The 13,677-nt window shown below is 38.2% G+C and overlaps 1 protein-coding gene across 40 annotated transcripts in view; it reads left to right on the forward strand.

Moving 5' to 3' along the window:
* Window positions 1–12,170, forward strand: part of LOC126272746 (transcription factor HNF-4 homolog) — a 594,004-nt gene extending 581,834 nt beyond the window's left edge. For 23 of the 40 annotated variants that reach the window (XM_049975822.1, XM_049975824.1, XM_049975819.1 and 20 more), the window contains 2 exons: window positions 6,994–7,230; window positions 10,138–12,170. In XM_049975822.1, coding sequence (XP_049831779.1) covers window positions 6,994–7,230; window positions 10,138–10,415 — 515 coding nt within the window. In that variant the 3' untranslated portion in view covers window positions 10,416–12,170. The remainder of the gene's footprint in view (window positions 1–6,993; window positions 7,231–10,137) is intronic. The other 17 variants (XM_049975838.1, XM_049975842.1, XM_049975844.1 and 14 more) reach the window with 1 other exon arrangement.
* Window positions 12,171–13,677: the final 1,507 nt, after the last annotated feature.

Genomic DNA, 13,677 nt, shown 5'->3' on the forward strand with positions numbered 1-13,677 from the left:
GTCCCTTCCACCCCCCTCTCGTCCCTTCCACCCCCCTCTCGTCCCTTCCACCCCCCTCTCGTCCCTTCCACCCCCTCTCGTCCCTTCCACCCCCCTCTCGTCCCTTCCACCCCCCTCTCGTCCCTTCCACCCCCCTCTCGTCCCTTCCCCCCCCTCTCGTCCCTTCCACCCCCCTCTCGTCCCTTCCACCCCCCTCTCGTCCCTTCCACCCCCCTCTCGTCCCTTCCACCCCCCTCTCGTCCCTTCCACCCCCCTCTCGTCCCTTCCACCCCCCTCTCGTCCCTTCCAGCCCCCTCTCGTCCCTTCCAGCCCCCTCTCGTCCCTTCCAGCCCCCTCTCGTCCCTTCCAGCCCCCTCTCGTCCCTTCCAGCCCCCTCTCGTCACTTCCAACCCCCTCTCGTCACTTCCAGCCCCCTCTCGTCACTTCCATCCAACATTTGCCCTTATGACAGACAGGACAAGAGGGGCGGTGGCATGAAGACTCTGATTATAAGCCTCTGCTCCATTCTCCTAGATTCAATTCCAAAACTTTCTGCAAGTCTCCCATGATGTGGAGGAATATTGTGAATGGTGATCCATCCATTGGATGGAGATGTTATGCTCAGTGGGCCCTTTGGTACTCTTTGACAGGAGTGCTACATGCACATCCATTAGTCACCTATACTTAGCAGATACATTTATGCACACAGCTCTCATACTTTGAAAAGGAATGGTGCTTGTAGGTGCAAAAGCAAGGGAAAGTCTTTTTAATTAGGTTACTGAACTTGCTTTCTCTCTGTGCTTGGGCCTACAGAAAATAAGTTATTGATGAAGGAGTTGATGAACTAGATTGAGGTACAACATTTGCTGCTCAGTAATACAGCAAACAGCAATTTTGTTTTTTAATTTTCCTAGAATTTCCAACTTCTGTTTTTCTCATTCTAATGTATCTAAATGCGACTAGCACATTCTGCTTCACATCACAGATTCAGATTTAAACCAATTTCAGCTTCATACAAACTTGTACAGTATAAACCCTCTTTCACATTCCCATAATTATGTTCTCCTCCTGTTTACGACAATTTTTTTAGTGCTCCCATCAAATCTCCTATGTCTACAATGTTATTTTGCACCTGATTATATGCAAACATATTTATAATTTCCCCACAATTTATGCTTCATAAAAAAAAGTTTGTGAAGAAAAAACTGACTTAAAATTATGCTTGTTTGATGTTAGTCACCACGTAGTGTTTACAAACAGTACATGCTTAAGTTTAACTTGGGGTGCTCTACTCAGTGGATTTGAACACGTGAACTTGGAACAATTCATGGCCTATCTCCAGTCGCTGCCAAACTGTGCTAGGCATGGTAGCTGATAGGAGTAACTAGATTTGTTTGAATAAATATGTCATGACCAATCACAATCATTTCCAAAGTGTGTCTACTGCAGATTCTCAGTTTTGTGATTGTCGTGACAGCTTTGTCGAACCATATTTAGTGTTTTTTGTCATTTGCTAGTTAACATCTTCACTCACTTTGTGTTGATCAAATCTTTTTGGTTTAAAAAGTGCCACTTACATATTTTCCATGCTGAGCAAAACGTGTTTCGAAAATATGTTCTTGTTCAGTGTAGTAAAAATATTTTGTGATATTACACACACCAACAGTGAGTGTGTGTGTGTGTGTGTGTGTGTGTGTGTGTGTGTGTGTGTGTCACACAAACACCACAAAAAATACTTTCCTAGGTATTAGTACAACAATGAGAGAACCATTCTCGAAACGCATCCTGCTAAGCATAAAAAAATTACATAACTGGTTCAGTGTTTAACTGTTTAAATAATAAATGATAGCCATGTGCTTCCTGAAAAACATAAATTGTGATGAGATGTTTGTACTTCTCACACAGTTATCAGTCCCAGTTACATGAGCGATTTTTATTAGAAAAAAAGCTCTCTGATAAGTATTTTGATGCCTGTTACATACATATATCATATGTAAATTGCAAAGATGCTAGGTGGTATCCTGTATGTAACTTTTAAAGTTTAAAGTGTTATTTCCCACATTTTATGTTTTTTCACTTTGTAAATTTAATCAATCAGTCTTTTCAAAACACATAAACAGTAATGATGTTGATTACCTGAACTTGAGGCAGACAGTGCCATTGACTTGGAAAGAAGTGTGCGCATCACTTGGATACTGGATAAACATTGCCATATATATATAAAATAGAAAGAAATTTCCACATGGGAAAAATATATTAAAAACAAAGATTCCAAGACTTACCAAGCTGGAAACCACCCGTAGATAGGCACAATAAATAAAACGCACAAACACACACACAGAATTTCGAGCTTTCGCAACCGGCGGCTGCTTCGTCAGGAAAGAGGGAAGGAAAAGGAAAGATGAAAGGATGTGGGTTTTAAGGGAGAGGGTAAGGAGTCATTATTACCTCCATTATGACAGCTGCCACCCATTCCATATCAAACGGTCCCTTCCCTATAGCCTAGGCCTTCGTGGCAAACGAATCTGCTCCAGTCCTGAATCCCTGGACCATTACACCAACAACCTGAAAACAGCTTTCGCATCCCGCAACTACCCTCCCGACCTGGTACAGAAGCAGATAACCAGAGTCACTTCCACATCCCCTCAAACCCAGAACCTCTCACAGAACCACCCCAAAAGTGCCCCACTTGTGACAGGATACTTCCCGGGACTGGATCAGACTCTGAATGTGGCTCTCCAGCAGGGATACGACTTCCTAAAATCCTGCCTCGAAATGAGACCCATCCTTCATGAAATCCTCCCCACTCCACCAAGAGTGTCTTTCCGCCGTCCACCTAACCTTTGTAACCTCTTGGTTCATCCCTATGAAATCACCAAACCACCTTCCCTACCTTCTGGCTCCTACCCTTGCATCCGCCCCCGGTGTAAAACCTGTCCTATGCACCCTCCCAGCACCACCTACTCCAGTCCTGTAACCCGGAAGGTGTATACGATCATGAACCTGCCTACAATGTGATGCTTTCTATGTGGGAATGACCAGCAACAAACTGTCCATTCGCATGAATGGACACAGGCAGACAGTGTTCGTTGGTAATGAGGATCACCCTGTGGCTAAACATGCCTTGGTGCACGGCCAGCACATCTTGGCACAGTGTTACACCATCCGAGTTATCTGGATACTTCCCACCAACACCAACCTATCCGAAATCCGGAGATGGGAACTCGCCCTTCAGTATATCCTGTCTACTCGATATCCGCCAGGCCTCAACCTCCGCTAATTTCAAGTTGCCGCCGCTCATACCTCACCTGTCTTTCAACAACTTCTTTGCGTCTGTACTTCCGCCTCGACTGACATCTCTGCCCGAACTCTTTGCCTTTACAAATGTCTTCTTGTGTGTGTGTGTGTGTGTGTGTGTGTGTGTGTGTGTGTGTGTGTGTGTGTGTGTGTGTGTGTGTGTGTCGCTCCCGGGATTGGAATGACTCCTTACCCTCTCCTTCCCTCTTTCCTGAAGAAGCAACCATTGGTTGCGAAAGCTAGAAATTTTCTGTGTGTGTTTGTGTGTTATTTTATTGTGCCTGTCACTCCTAAGGATATTTCACAAGAATGTTTAAACGAAAGCTTCTTCAAGGACTTCTTTTGCTGATAAGTCACAAAATTACACTGCAGATAATAATTTGAGTTAAAATCTCATGATCTGAACAAATTGAAATTATAACCTACTTCAAATTATGGCAGACTAACACGCATTATTTACAGACGAATGGAAAAACTGGTAGAAGCCGACCTTGGGGAAGATCAGTTTGGATTCTGTAGAAATGTTGGAACACGTGCGGCAATACTGACCTTACGACTTACCTTAGAAGAAAGATTAAGGAAAGGCAAACCTACGTTTCTAGCATTTGTAGACTTAAAGAAAGCTTTTGAAAATGTTGATTGGAATATTCTCTTTCAAATTCTAAAGGTGGCTGGGGTAAAATACAGGGAGCGAAAGGCTATTTACAATTTGTACAGAAACCAGATGGCAGTTATTAGTCTCGAGGGACATGAAAGGGAAGCAGTGGTTGGGAAGGGAGTGAGACAGGGTTCTAGCCCATCCCCGATGTTATTCAATCTGTATATTGAGCAAGCAGTAAAGGAAACAAAAGAAAAATTTGGAGTAGGAGTTAAAATACATGGAGAAGAAATAAAAACTTTGAGGTTTGCTGATGACATTGTAATTCTGTCAGAGACTGCAAAGGACTTGGATGAGCAGTTGAATGGAATGGACAGTGTCTTGAAAGGAGGATATAAGATGAACATCAACAAAAGCAAAACAAGGATAATGGAATGTAGTCGAATTAAGTCAGGTGATGCTGAGGGAATTACATTAGGAAATGAGTAAAGGAGTTTTGCTATTTGGGGAGCAAAATAACTGTTGATGGTCGAAGTAGAGAGGATATAAAATGTAGACTGACAATGGCAAGGAAAGCGTTTGTGAAGAAGAGAAACTTGGTAACGTCGAGTATAGATTTGTCAGGAAGTCATTTCTGAAAGTATTTGTATGGAGTGTAGCCATATATGGAAGTGAAACATGGACGATAAACAGTTTGGATAAGAAGAGAATAGAAGCTTTCGAAATGTGGTGCTACAGAAGAATGCTCAAGATTAGGTAGGTAGATCACGTAACTAATGAGGAGGTATTGAATAGGATTGGGGAGAAGAGGAGTTTGTGGCACAACTTGACTAGAAGAAGGGATCGGTTGATAGGACATGTTCTGAGGCATCAAGGGATCACCAATTTAGCATTGGAGGGCAGCAAGGAGGGTAAAAATCGTAGAGGGAGACCAACAGATGAATACACTAAGCAGATTCAGAAGGATGTAGGTTGCAGTAGGTACTGGGAGATGAAGGAGCTTGCATAGGATAGATTAGCGTGGAGAGCTGCATCAAAGCAGTCTCAGGACTGAAGACCCCAACTACAACAACAGCAACAGCAGTTGACACTCTCCAAATCCTTGGTATTATGAATGTAAAAGCCACTGGCTGAAGGCAAGTGATTAATTACCACTTTTGAATCAGAAGAATCATTTCCAACACTCTGTTCAAGCGAGGGCATTATCTGTGTGAGACTGCTTCAAAAGTTTAGAAATTTCTATAACTGTTTTCCTTACTTTTGTGCAGAATATTATGTTGCACCATCGCAAGCATAAACAAGGCGTTGCAAAAAGTCAGATACACTGTACTGCTTCTTAATATAGTAAAAAATACCTGGAAAACTAAAGGAGATTAGCAACATGAAACTGTCTTTTCTCTTGGGTTGCAGTATTATTATTTTCCTAATTTTAGTTGTCCTAACTATAATAGTGCAAATCCCCATATTACAAATATCATAATGTAGTAGTTGTGCCAACTCAAGTGGAACACACTTGAGCACCAGCACTATAGTCCTAATCTGTTCCCTTGTGATCACCATGCTTTTGGTCATAAAAAAGGCCTTTAAGGGTGAACGATTCCTGTCAGATGAGGATATGCTTCAGGCAGTTATGGACTTCTTTATGCACGAGGACAGTGTTTTACCAAACAGGTGTTTTCATCCTGGCACTTAAGTCATATGATTGCCTCAATATTCACAAAGATTTAGCCTGGCTAGCATACCAATTACCGACTATTTGGCCTTCAAAAGGAAGCTTTTTGACCGCTTCTTACATTGGAGATATATCACTAGGATGCTTGCTTGCAGGTGAAGTTAAACTGTTTTTAATGTTTCATAAGGACACAAAACATTAATTGCAAATCTATCTGATGAACAAAAAATCTTGATGTATTACAACACCAAATATTACATGTGAAAGATATTAAATGGTTATCAAACACATACTGAAATTTGGAAGAAACTCACAGAAGATGGATTAAAATCTTGTTCTCTGTTTTATTTTTAGTGACTAAAAAGGAAAGTAATGTCTACACGATGTAAGAAAAGCTCCATTTATACTAGAAATAGTAGCAAAATGAAGTAAACATTTGTTGCCTTTATTTCCCCTTAATCAAGCATGTTATTCATGATTACTGTTTCTCCCTGTCCTTCTGGCATTCTTCTTCTGTAACACTTTTGCTCCTGTCCAAATTCCTTCTCCTTAAACTGCTCTTGATCAAGTTTTCCATCTTGCTGTGAATTTCCCTCTTGCATTCAGTCATGGTCTCCATTATTTGTTTTGGTATTCTTCCACCTTTCATTCTCTCTACACCTCCTCTTCTCAGTGCTGTCATTCAGCTTTTTAGTCCAATTTCCTTCCTAACATCTTTGTTCCTCTCTGTCTCTCCTTGTATTCTCTAAAATATGTCTTAGGAACTGCATTTGACTGGCTTCGATTATACTATCCCCTCTTGTCATTGTCCAGGTCTTGGATGTGTATGTCAATATGGGTATCTAGTATGTCTTGCCCAGAACTTCCTTACACTTCTTTTGCACGCCGTTTCTTCAGACTAAGCCCCTCCCACACAGATAAAACGCATTGCTCTGTGATACCCTTCTGGTAATTTCAACCTCCACCTTGCACTTCCCAGATATGTAAAGTTGTACACAATTACAATTTCTTGTCTGTTAATATTAATTTGTTCTTTCTGTTCTTTCAGCTCTAGTTACAAACATGGTCTTACTTTTCTCCAGACTGCAATTTATTTCTTTCTTCTTTCTTTTTAAAAAAAAGTTAGTATATATTGTTGTCCTTCCTCATAATGCAATCTCGTGGGCAAATAGCAACAATTTTAGTCTGCTTCGTCTATGAGGTGCTTTTGGCTCCTTCATGATTTCATCCACCATCATTATTTATAATAATTGTGACACCACATTTTTGTATCTCAGCTGCATAACATTCCCAAACCAATTGGTTTTTCCAGTTTCAGGCCAGACACAGCTAAAGTTTTGTTAAACTTTGCTTGAAGAATTTAATTTTTTTTCCAACTTCCTTTCTCTCCACATTATTATTGTGAATTAGTATTGAGTGATTCAACCTATCTTCATTAATTTTGTAGATGCCAGAGGACTCAGCGATCCTGCACGCATCAAAACTGTTCGTCATCAGATATTAATCAATCTTGAGGACTACATCAGTGACCGGCAGTATGACTCTAGAGGTCGCTTTGGAGAGATTCTGCTTACACTACCTGCTCTGCAGTCAATTAACTGGCAGATGATTGAGCAAATTCAGTTTGCCAAATTGTTTGGGGTTGCTCGAATTGACAGTTTACTTCAGGAAATGCTGCTTGGAGGTAAGATATATTTACACAGCAGTTCTTACCTATGAAAGAGCAACTGAACATTGTACAAGACACTTGCTAACAGTGCCACAACTTGAAGACAGAAATGCCAGGTGCACATGCCCAGGTAGCACACCAGGCATTACTGCAGGCAGAAATAAACTAGAATTTTTGACTGTTGCATTAATATGGTAGATTGCAAAGGATATGACAGTTGTTAAATTATGGATTATCATTGTGTTTTCTTCTAAAACTTTCTCTTTGCAGTAGTTTTTACACTGTAATAAAACCATGAGAGAACAGCAGTGCCCTGTACAAATGTTCAAACCTGGATTTTCATCTTTCATAGGCACTGCTTTACTCACCTGGTTGTTAGAATGTTGCCTATAAAAGGTGAATGACTAAGTTTGAGTTCCACCTAGAATACACATGTTTAACCATGAATTCATCAGTCTCACAAGGGGACCTTACTATAATTTAATAATAAGCTGCCAGTTGCTGAGTGAATAGCAGAAGTCTTGTAATCTCAATAAGATCAGCTTATTACTACTTTGATTTAAATTACATATTTATTAACAAATGGAAATCTTAATTGAAGAGTGTGGAATAACATTTTTATTTCTAATTACTAATTACATTCACAGTGAAACAAAATTTGGTATTAAAATGCATAACATCAAATAGAAAGTAAAATATTATTTAAGAGATTGAACATTATTACTGATATGTACCTCATGCACACAGAAGCTAAACATGTTGCACGTGACATACTTAAAAATAGAATGGAAAGAAGTCTGACTTGTGTGTAAGCTAAACGTTAGTTACGAACCGTGGAAAACAGGAATTCCTAGGGGGACAAAATTAGGAGCAGGGATGGAATTACAGCACCTAACCTTACAAATGAGAACTGAACCAGTGACTCTATGATTACCAGACACAGCTATTATGCATTCAGATACCAGCAATTTTATTAGTAAGATACAAAGACTTTAGTGCTATGAAATATTTTAAAACTTTGATTTTTTCTAAAAACTGTAACTGCTGTTTGGAATTCATGTCAAGGCACGCACCTCCAAATTTTACCAGTACAAAGAAATTAAAGATGGTCAGTCCACAAGGTCCCCTTGTTAGCTGATGTAATTCTCCCTTTTATGTTGTTAAGTTTATTCCCTGCAGATACCCTTATTCCTTTCTCCCTCGCTGTGCCCAGTGTAGCACATTGTTTTGTAAAAATTCTATGTAAGGTATGTGCATCCAGACCTTTCAGCCATTATACAAAGTTATGTCAAATGTTACCACTCAAATAGTGAATGTATTGAAAATAGTATAGTTTTGGATCTGTGATACTCCACTAACATGTATAAAACATGTGATGTAATGAGAAATGCATTGTCTTAAATTTAAAGTACAACCGCTTGAAGAGAAATTCCACTTTCATCTCAGACAGTTCTGGATGGTTTGGCTTAAATAAGTCTTTTTGCCAGTCATTGTTTGTAATATTTTTGTTAAGTGAACTTAACCCTGTGGTTTGTCATATTGGAAAATTTTCCTGGTAATTCCAGCAATTAGAATTTAATTGCAGAGGAATTTAACTTTAGTTAAAAATTAAAGACAGTTGTCAAATATTTCTTCCTAGCGAAATGTTAACTGCCTCTTTGGTGAACAACACTGTAATAATAAAATGACTTATTTTGCAGTCCTTAGATTTTCTGCACATAATTTTAGTTCAGTAATTGTATTGCATTTGTCTCCTTTTCTTTTCCAAAATATATATATATATATATATATATATATATTTTATTGCTTATGTAATGGAATGAGGAGACATCACCTTATTTATGCATTTATCTCTCTTCCCCCCCCCCCCCCCCAAATCTTCCTTTATCATCATCATTTGTTCATGTGCACACATGTCATTGTCAGTACCATTCCTGAGCCATTTCTCATTCTGGATCTTCAACATTCAACAGTAATCTATATCTTTAGTTTCTGGCTCAGGTTATGTAGACTTTTGTTTAAAACTTGTTTTGATTCTGCTACAGTGTAATGCCTATCTGTTTAAATGAAGGGAACATGCCCACTTGTTCATCCAAAAATGTACCTTTTATGAAAGTTTCCTGGATGATAATGTTTTGTCATGTATCGCCAAATCAGAATGTCTGCTGTCTCATTGCTAGCAAAAGTTGGACACTGTTGAACAACATGGTGAACTACAGATCAATTGAGGAAAAGTGCACATATCATTTCCAGTGACTGCATAAAGGACAGGCCATAGTTAGGATTTTTATCTACCTTAAAGTGCCAGCTTACATAAGTCATCAATTCTCATTTGTTGAACCTTCTGAGCACTAAATATCTGGTTACAAATTGTTGCCAAAACAATAGTGAGAAGTTAACCATTTGGTCACTGTGTGTTAGTTTAACGTGCTTAAAATTCCATCGGATTTCTTCTAGTAAATGATGACTGATACCACTCAACTAAATAAGCTAACCTAGGTGTCTACTCTCACTCTATGCACTAACCAGCATTCTATTCTGAAACAGTTGTCTACTGTGGACAGATCATAAAAGCGTTTCGTAGTGCAGGTAGTCTGCATGTTCAATTTTGCGTTAAATGCTTTTGTATAATTCATTACTCTTCTTGTGACATCTCCTCCTTCCCTCCTCTGTGTGAAAATTAGTGTATATTTTAGTATCTGACAAAATATGGATACTTATTTTGCGTTACAGCCTGTGTTCACTATTTTGAAATTATTCCAAATGCTTTTGGTTAATGGACTACATACACGCAAGATTTGTAGTTTGTATTTCTTCAATGAAAAAGTGTTACTTGTATTATACATTTTTGTTATTCACTTGAAGTATTCTGCAAAAGATGTTTTCCAATTTTGGATTTCTGTAACTGAGAACTTCCTGCAGGAGCAAATGATGCAACTCCAACACCTGCCCCACTTAGCCCTTCGGCAGCAACTGCAGCAGCAGGTGACTTTCCGCCGCAGTTACAAGAGCCGCAACCACAACAGCAGCAAGACCAAGCCAATGGTGGCTCTCACTGTTCAGGAAGCCCCCTCTCTGCTGGCTTGAGTCCTCCTGATCAACAGATCCTCAGTCCACCTGTCATCATACAACACATTGCTCCAGCAACACCAGAGCAGTACCACATTGCTTTTAAGACCGAACCAGATGCAGCATTTTAGAACTGAAATTTTCTGAAAATACTAGACATTCATTGTATGTGCTATTTTAGGGCATTTTTGTATGTGTGGAGCGATGATGAACAGCGAAATTGGCCTAGCCCTGTGTGTGACGCGTTTTTGAGCAATGGATGACTGAAACTTCATTTTAAATTGATCCAAGGAAAGGAAACTTCAGGAATCAAATATAACACGAGAGGGTTTGCATAGCTAATGCATCTTACATTGTTGTACTCTCTCTTTTGTTGCAGGCACCTTTCCTTGGGATACACTGTGCAAGGAACATGCAGTTACATTTCCAGGGCTGGGAAGGGATTTAGGGTGGCAGGGGGGAGAAAAGAAACCCAAGTCTGATAACCACATGTAGTACTGTGTACTATTCAGTAAACTGAAATTATCATTATTTACATGGTGCTAAAGAATGATAAAGGCAGTACAGTTTTGAGCTCTTTTCTTGAGTATGTAGACTGTGCCTGAGGAAAGTGTTATGCTGTTAAAGTTTGACAGAAATATATTATAATTAAGAAATAAGATAAAAAAGGACCATTATCAGTGTCTTAATTAATGATTGGCTGAAAGTTACATTACCTATCATGTTGATACTATAATTTTTTACCATGAAAATGTAAATGTCGCATAAAATACCTGTGGAGGATAGGTTAATAATACTGTCGGAGCATACATTCCTAAACCAAATGAAATTTGATTCAGCATATAAAATTGTGTTAAACTATTTATTCCATAAAATTTACGGTTGGAGCAATACACCAAATGTTAGTGACATCTTGTAGTAATTCATTTGTGATGAAAATGATGCTGTGAGTCCTGATGTCTGATCCTTGGAGAGTGAGAGACATAACTTTTCCTATGAAATTTTATAATACTCTCAGGAAGAGATGGGCTTTATATTTTATAAAAAGGATAATTGCACTGAATCTTGTTACTTACTAAGTCATTATGCTCTTGTGGTAGTAAATACCGTTTTAATGTTGATTATCATGAAAGTTTTAACTCCATATACATTCTTAGATAAGCAAACATTTTATCACAAATGCTTTTATTACAGTGCCTGACGAAGATTCTTGCCAAATGTGCTCATATGTCTATTAGAATGAGACATCTATAATGTTAGGGACACTTCCTATATTAGGAGAATAAAAATAAATTTGGCTGTGACTGCTTTTGCAGTTGATCAACATATTACAGATTCTGTGTATTGTAAATGGGTTGTGAAATTATGCTCAAATATGAAATAATTTGTCCATACTTTCAAATGTTTATGTGGACTGTTAATTCAGACAGTGGCAGTCTAATGATAATGCAATGTATTGTGATGTACTGTCTTGTGTAAATATTATGTATTATATCACTATTTGTACATAGTGGAGAAATTATAGTAATATGTGAACTGTTGGTTAAATGGCTGACCTGTTTGTAAATTTTTCCATCTGTAGTAACTGTAAAACAGTAATCATAAAGGTGCCAAAGACAGGTGGTCGTGGAAGTTTCAAAAGTTTACCATATTTCAAAACAAATTTTAAGTGAAGTCAATCAGAGTGAACCATCAGGTAAATGATGGTTACTTTGGTAGAATACCTACCAGTACTGAGGGCAAAACAATGCACTGTTAAATTAGTTTACTATGTTTTGTATATATTTACATAAAATTATGTGAATTGTTGAGTATGGACTAAACTGTCCTATATTTTATTGTTATTGTTTATGTAGTAAATAAAAGGTGATTATTTTATGGTAAAACTCACTTTTACTCACCTGTAATCATTGTACTCACTATGAAACAAGTTCACATTTTTGTTATGGAGACACTTTGGTATTCCATCTGCTCATCTTCAGATGAAGTTGACAACTATTGTGAGCACTGGGAGGGCATTATAATAATGAAATTCTAGGAACACTGTCACCAAGAAATAATGTCTAGAATTAACATTTATATCATGTTACATTCATTTTTAAGGTACGGAATGATATGGTGGAATGGTTAAGCTGCTGGACTCGCAGTTGAGAGGTTGGCTGTCAAATCACAATCTAGTTGGCCAGATTTTGGTTTAAATTAGACTAATCCTGCAACCTTCATTGCCAGATCATAAAACCTGACTTCCTTTCCCATTTTTTGGTATATTTTTGTGCTCACTTGCGTTACTTCATTCTTAATATCATACTATCCTTAATTTTTCTGTTTAAAAGTGCTGAAAGTAGGTAAACATGTTGGTTCTTCTACCCAAAGCTGTAAAGCAATTAACTTTTGGATTTATGTTTTTGCTTTCTCCTCTGTGATACAGTTTTTGGAGGCAGTGTCACATACTTCAGCCAAGCAAAGTGGTGAATTATAACTGTAGAGATCAGAGCAACAAGGGAAGTAGGGTCCACTGTGCCTTGTCACTTGGATAATAAAGCCCATTTGGAGGCTTATGTTTACTGCTTCTCAACATCATTAACTGTTATCCATGTGCCTTTGCTAGGAATTATATTCTTGATGGGATTGTGTTACACCATTTAGCTTCTGAGGTTTTCCATTAATGTCAAGCATACAAACCTGTAGATAAGCAGGTGCTCTGCTGAAGTATTGTGATTCTTATGTAGACAATACTACACACAGTACTAGAGACTTCTGCAACATTTACTACACTTAGAGAGGCTTTAACAGCACAAGTTCTGTGTTGTCAATTTGCATGGAAGGGATTGTGACATGGCAGGTAAGTTACACAGGAAAAACATTATGTACATCTACAGCTATACTGCTCAGGCCACCTTATTGCATGTGATGGAGGGTAATTATGGTACCACTGTCATTCCTCTCATACTCTGTTCACAAAAGTTGTGTAAAAAGAACAGCTATTGATAAGTTCTATCAACCAACACAGATTCTACAATTCACTTTGGATAGGCGAAAGAAAAGTTACAATAATACATAATATTAGCAGATAGTAGGCAAATTAAAATTAAATATGTATTTTTACAATTTAATTTTTTTTCTTACATGTTCAGAAATTCTTTTGCTGAATAGAAACAGTGATTTATGGGGAATATCTTTGGATTAATTTTAAATATTGTGTATATAGCAATTTTTATTTCCTCTGGTATCTTATTGTGTAATATTAAGCCATGTTAATTATGCTCCTCCGACAGGACATTGATCTGCGATATTTTTGTTGTATCTTTGATTTCCTTCTGGTACAATACAGGCACATACATTTTTGTTCAGTAGTTGTTCCTCTAGCTTTAAGAGGTAGTCTCTAGTGGATGG

The sequence above is a fragment of the Schistocerca gregaria genome, chromosome 5 (assembly GCF_023897955.1).
Source record: "Schistocerca gregaria isolate iqSchGreg1 chromosome 5, iqSchGreg1.2, whole genome shotgun sequence".
Taxonomy (NCBI): Eukaryota; Metazoa; Arthropoda; class Insecta; order Orthoptera; family Acrididae; genus Schistocerca; species Schistocerca gregaria.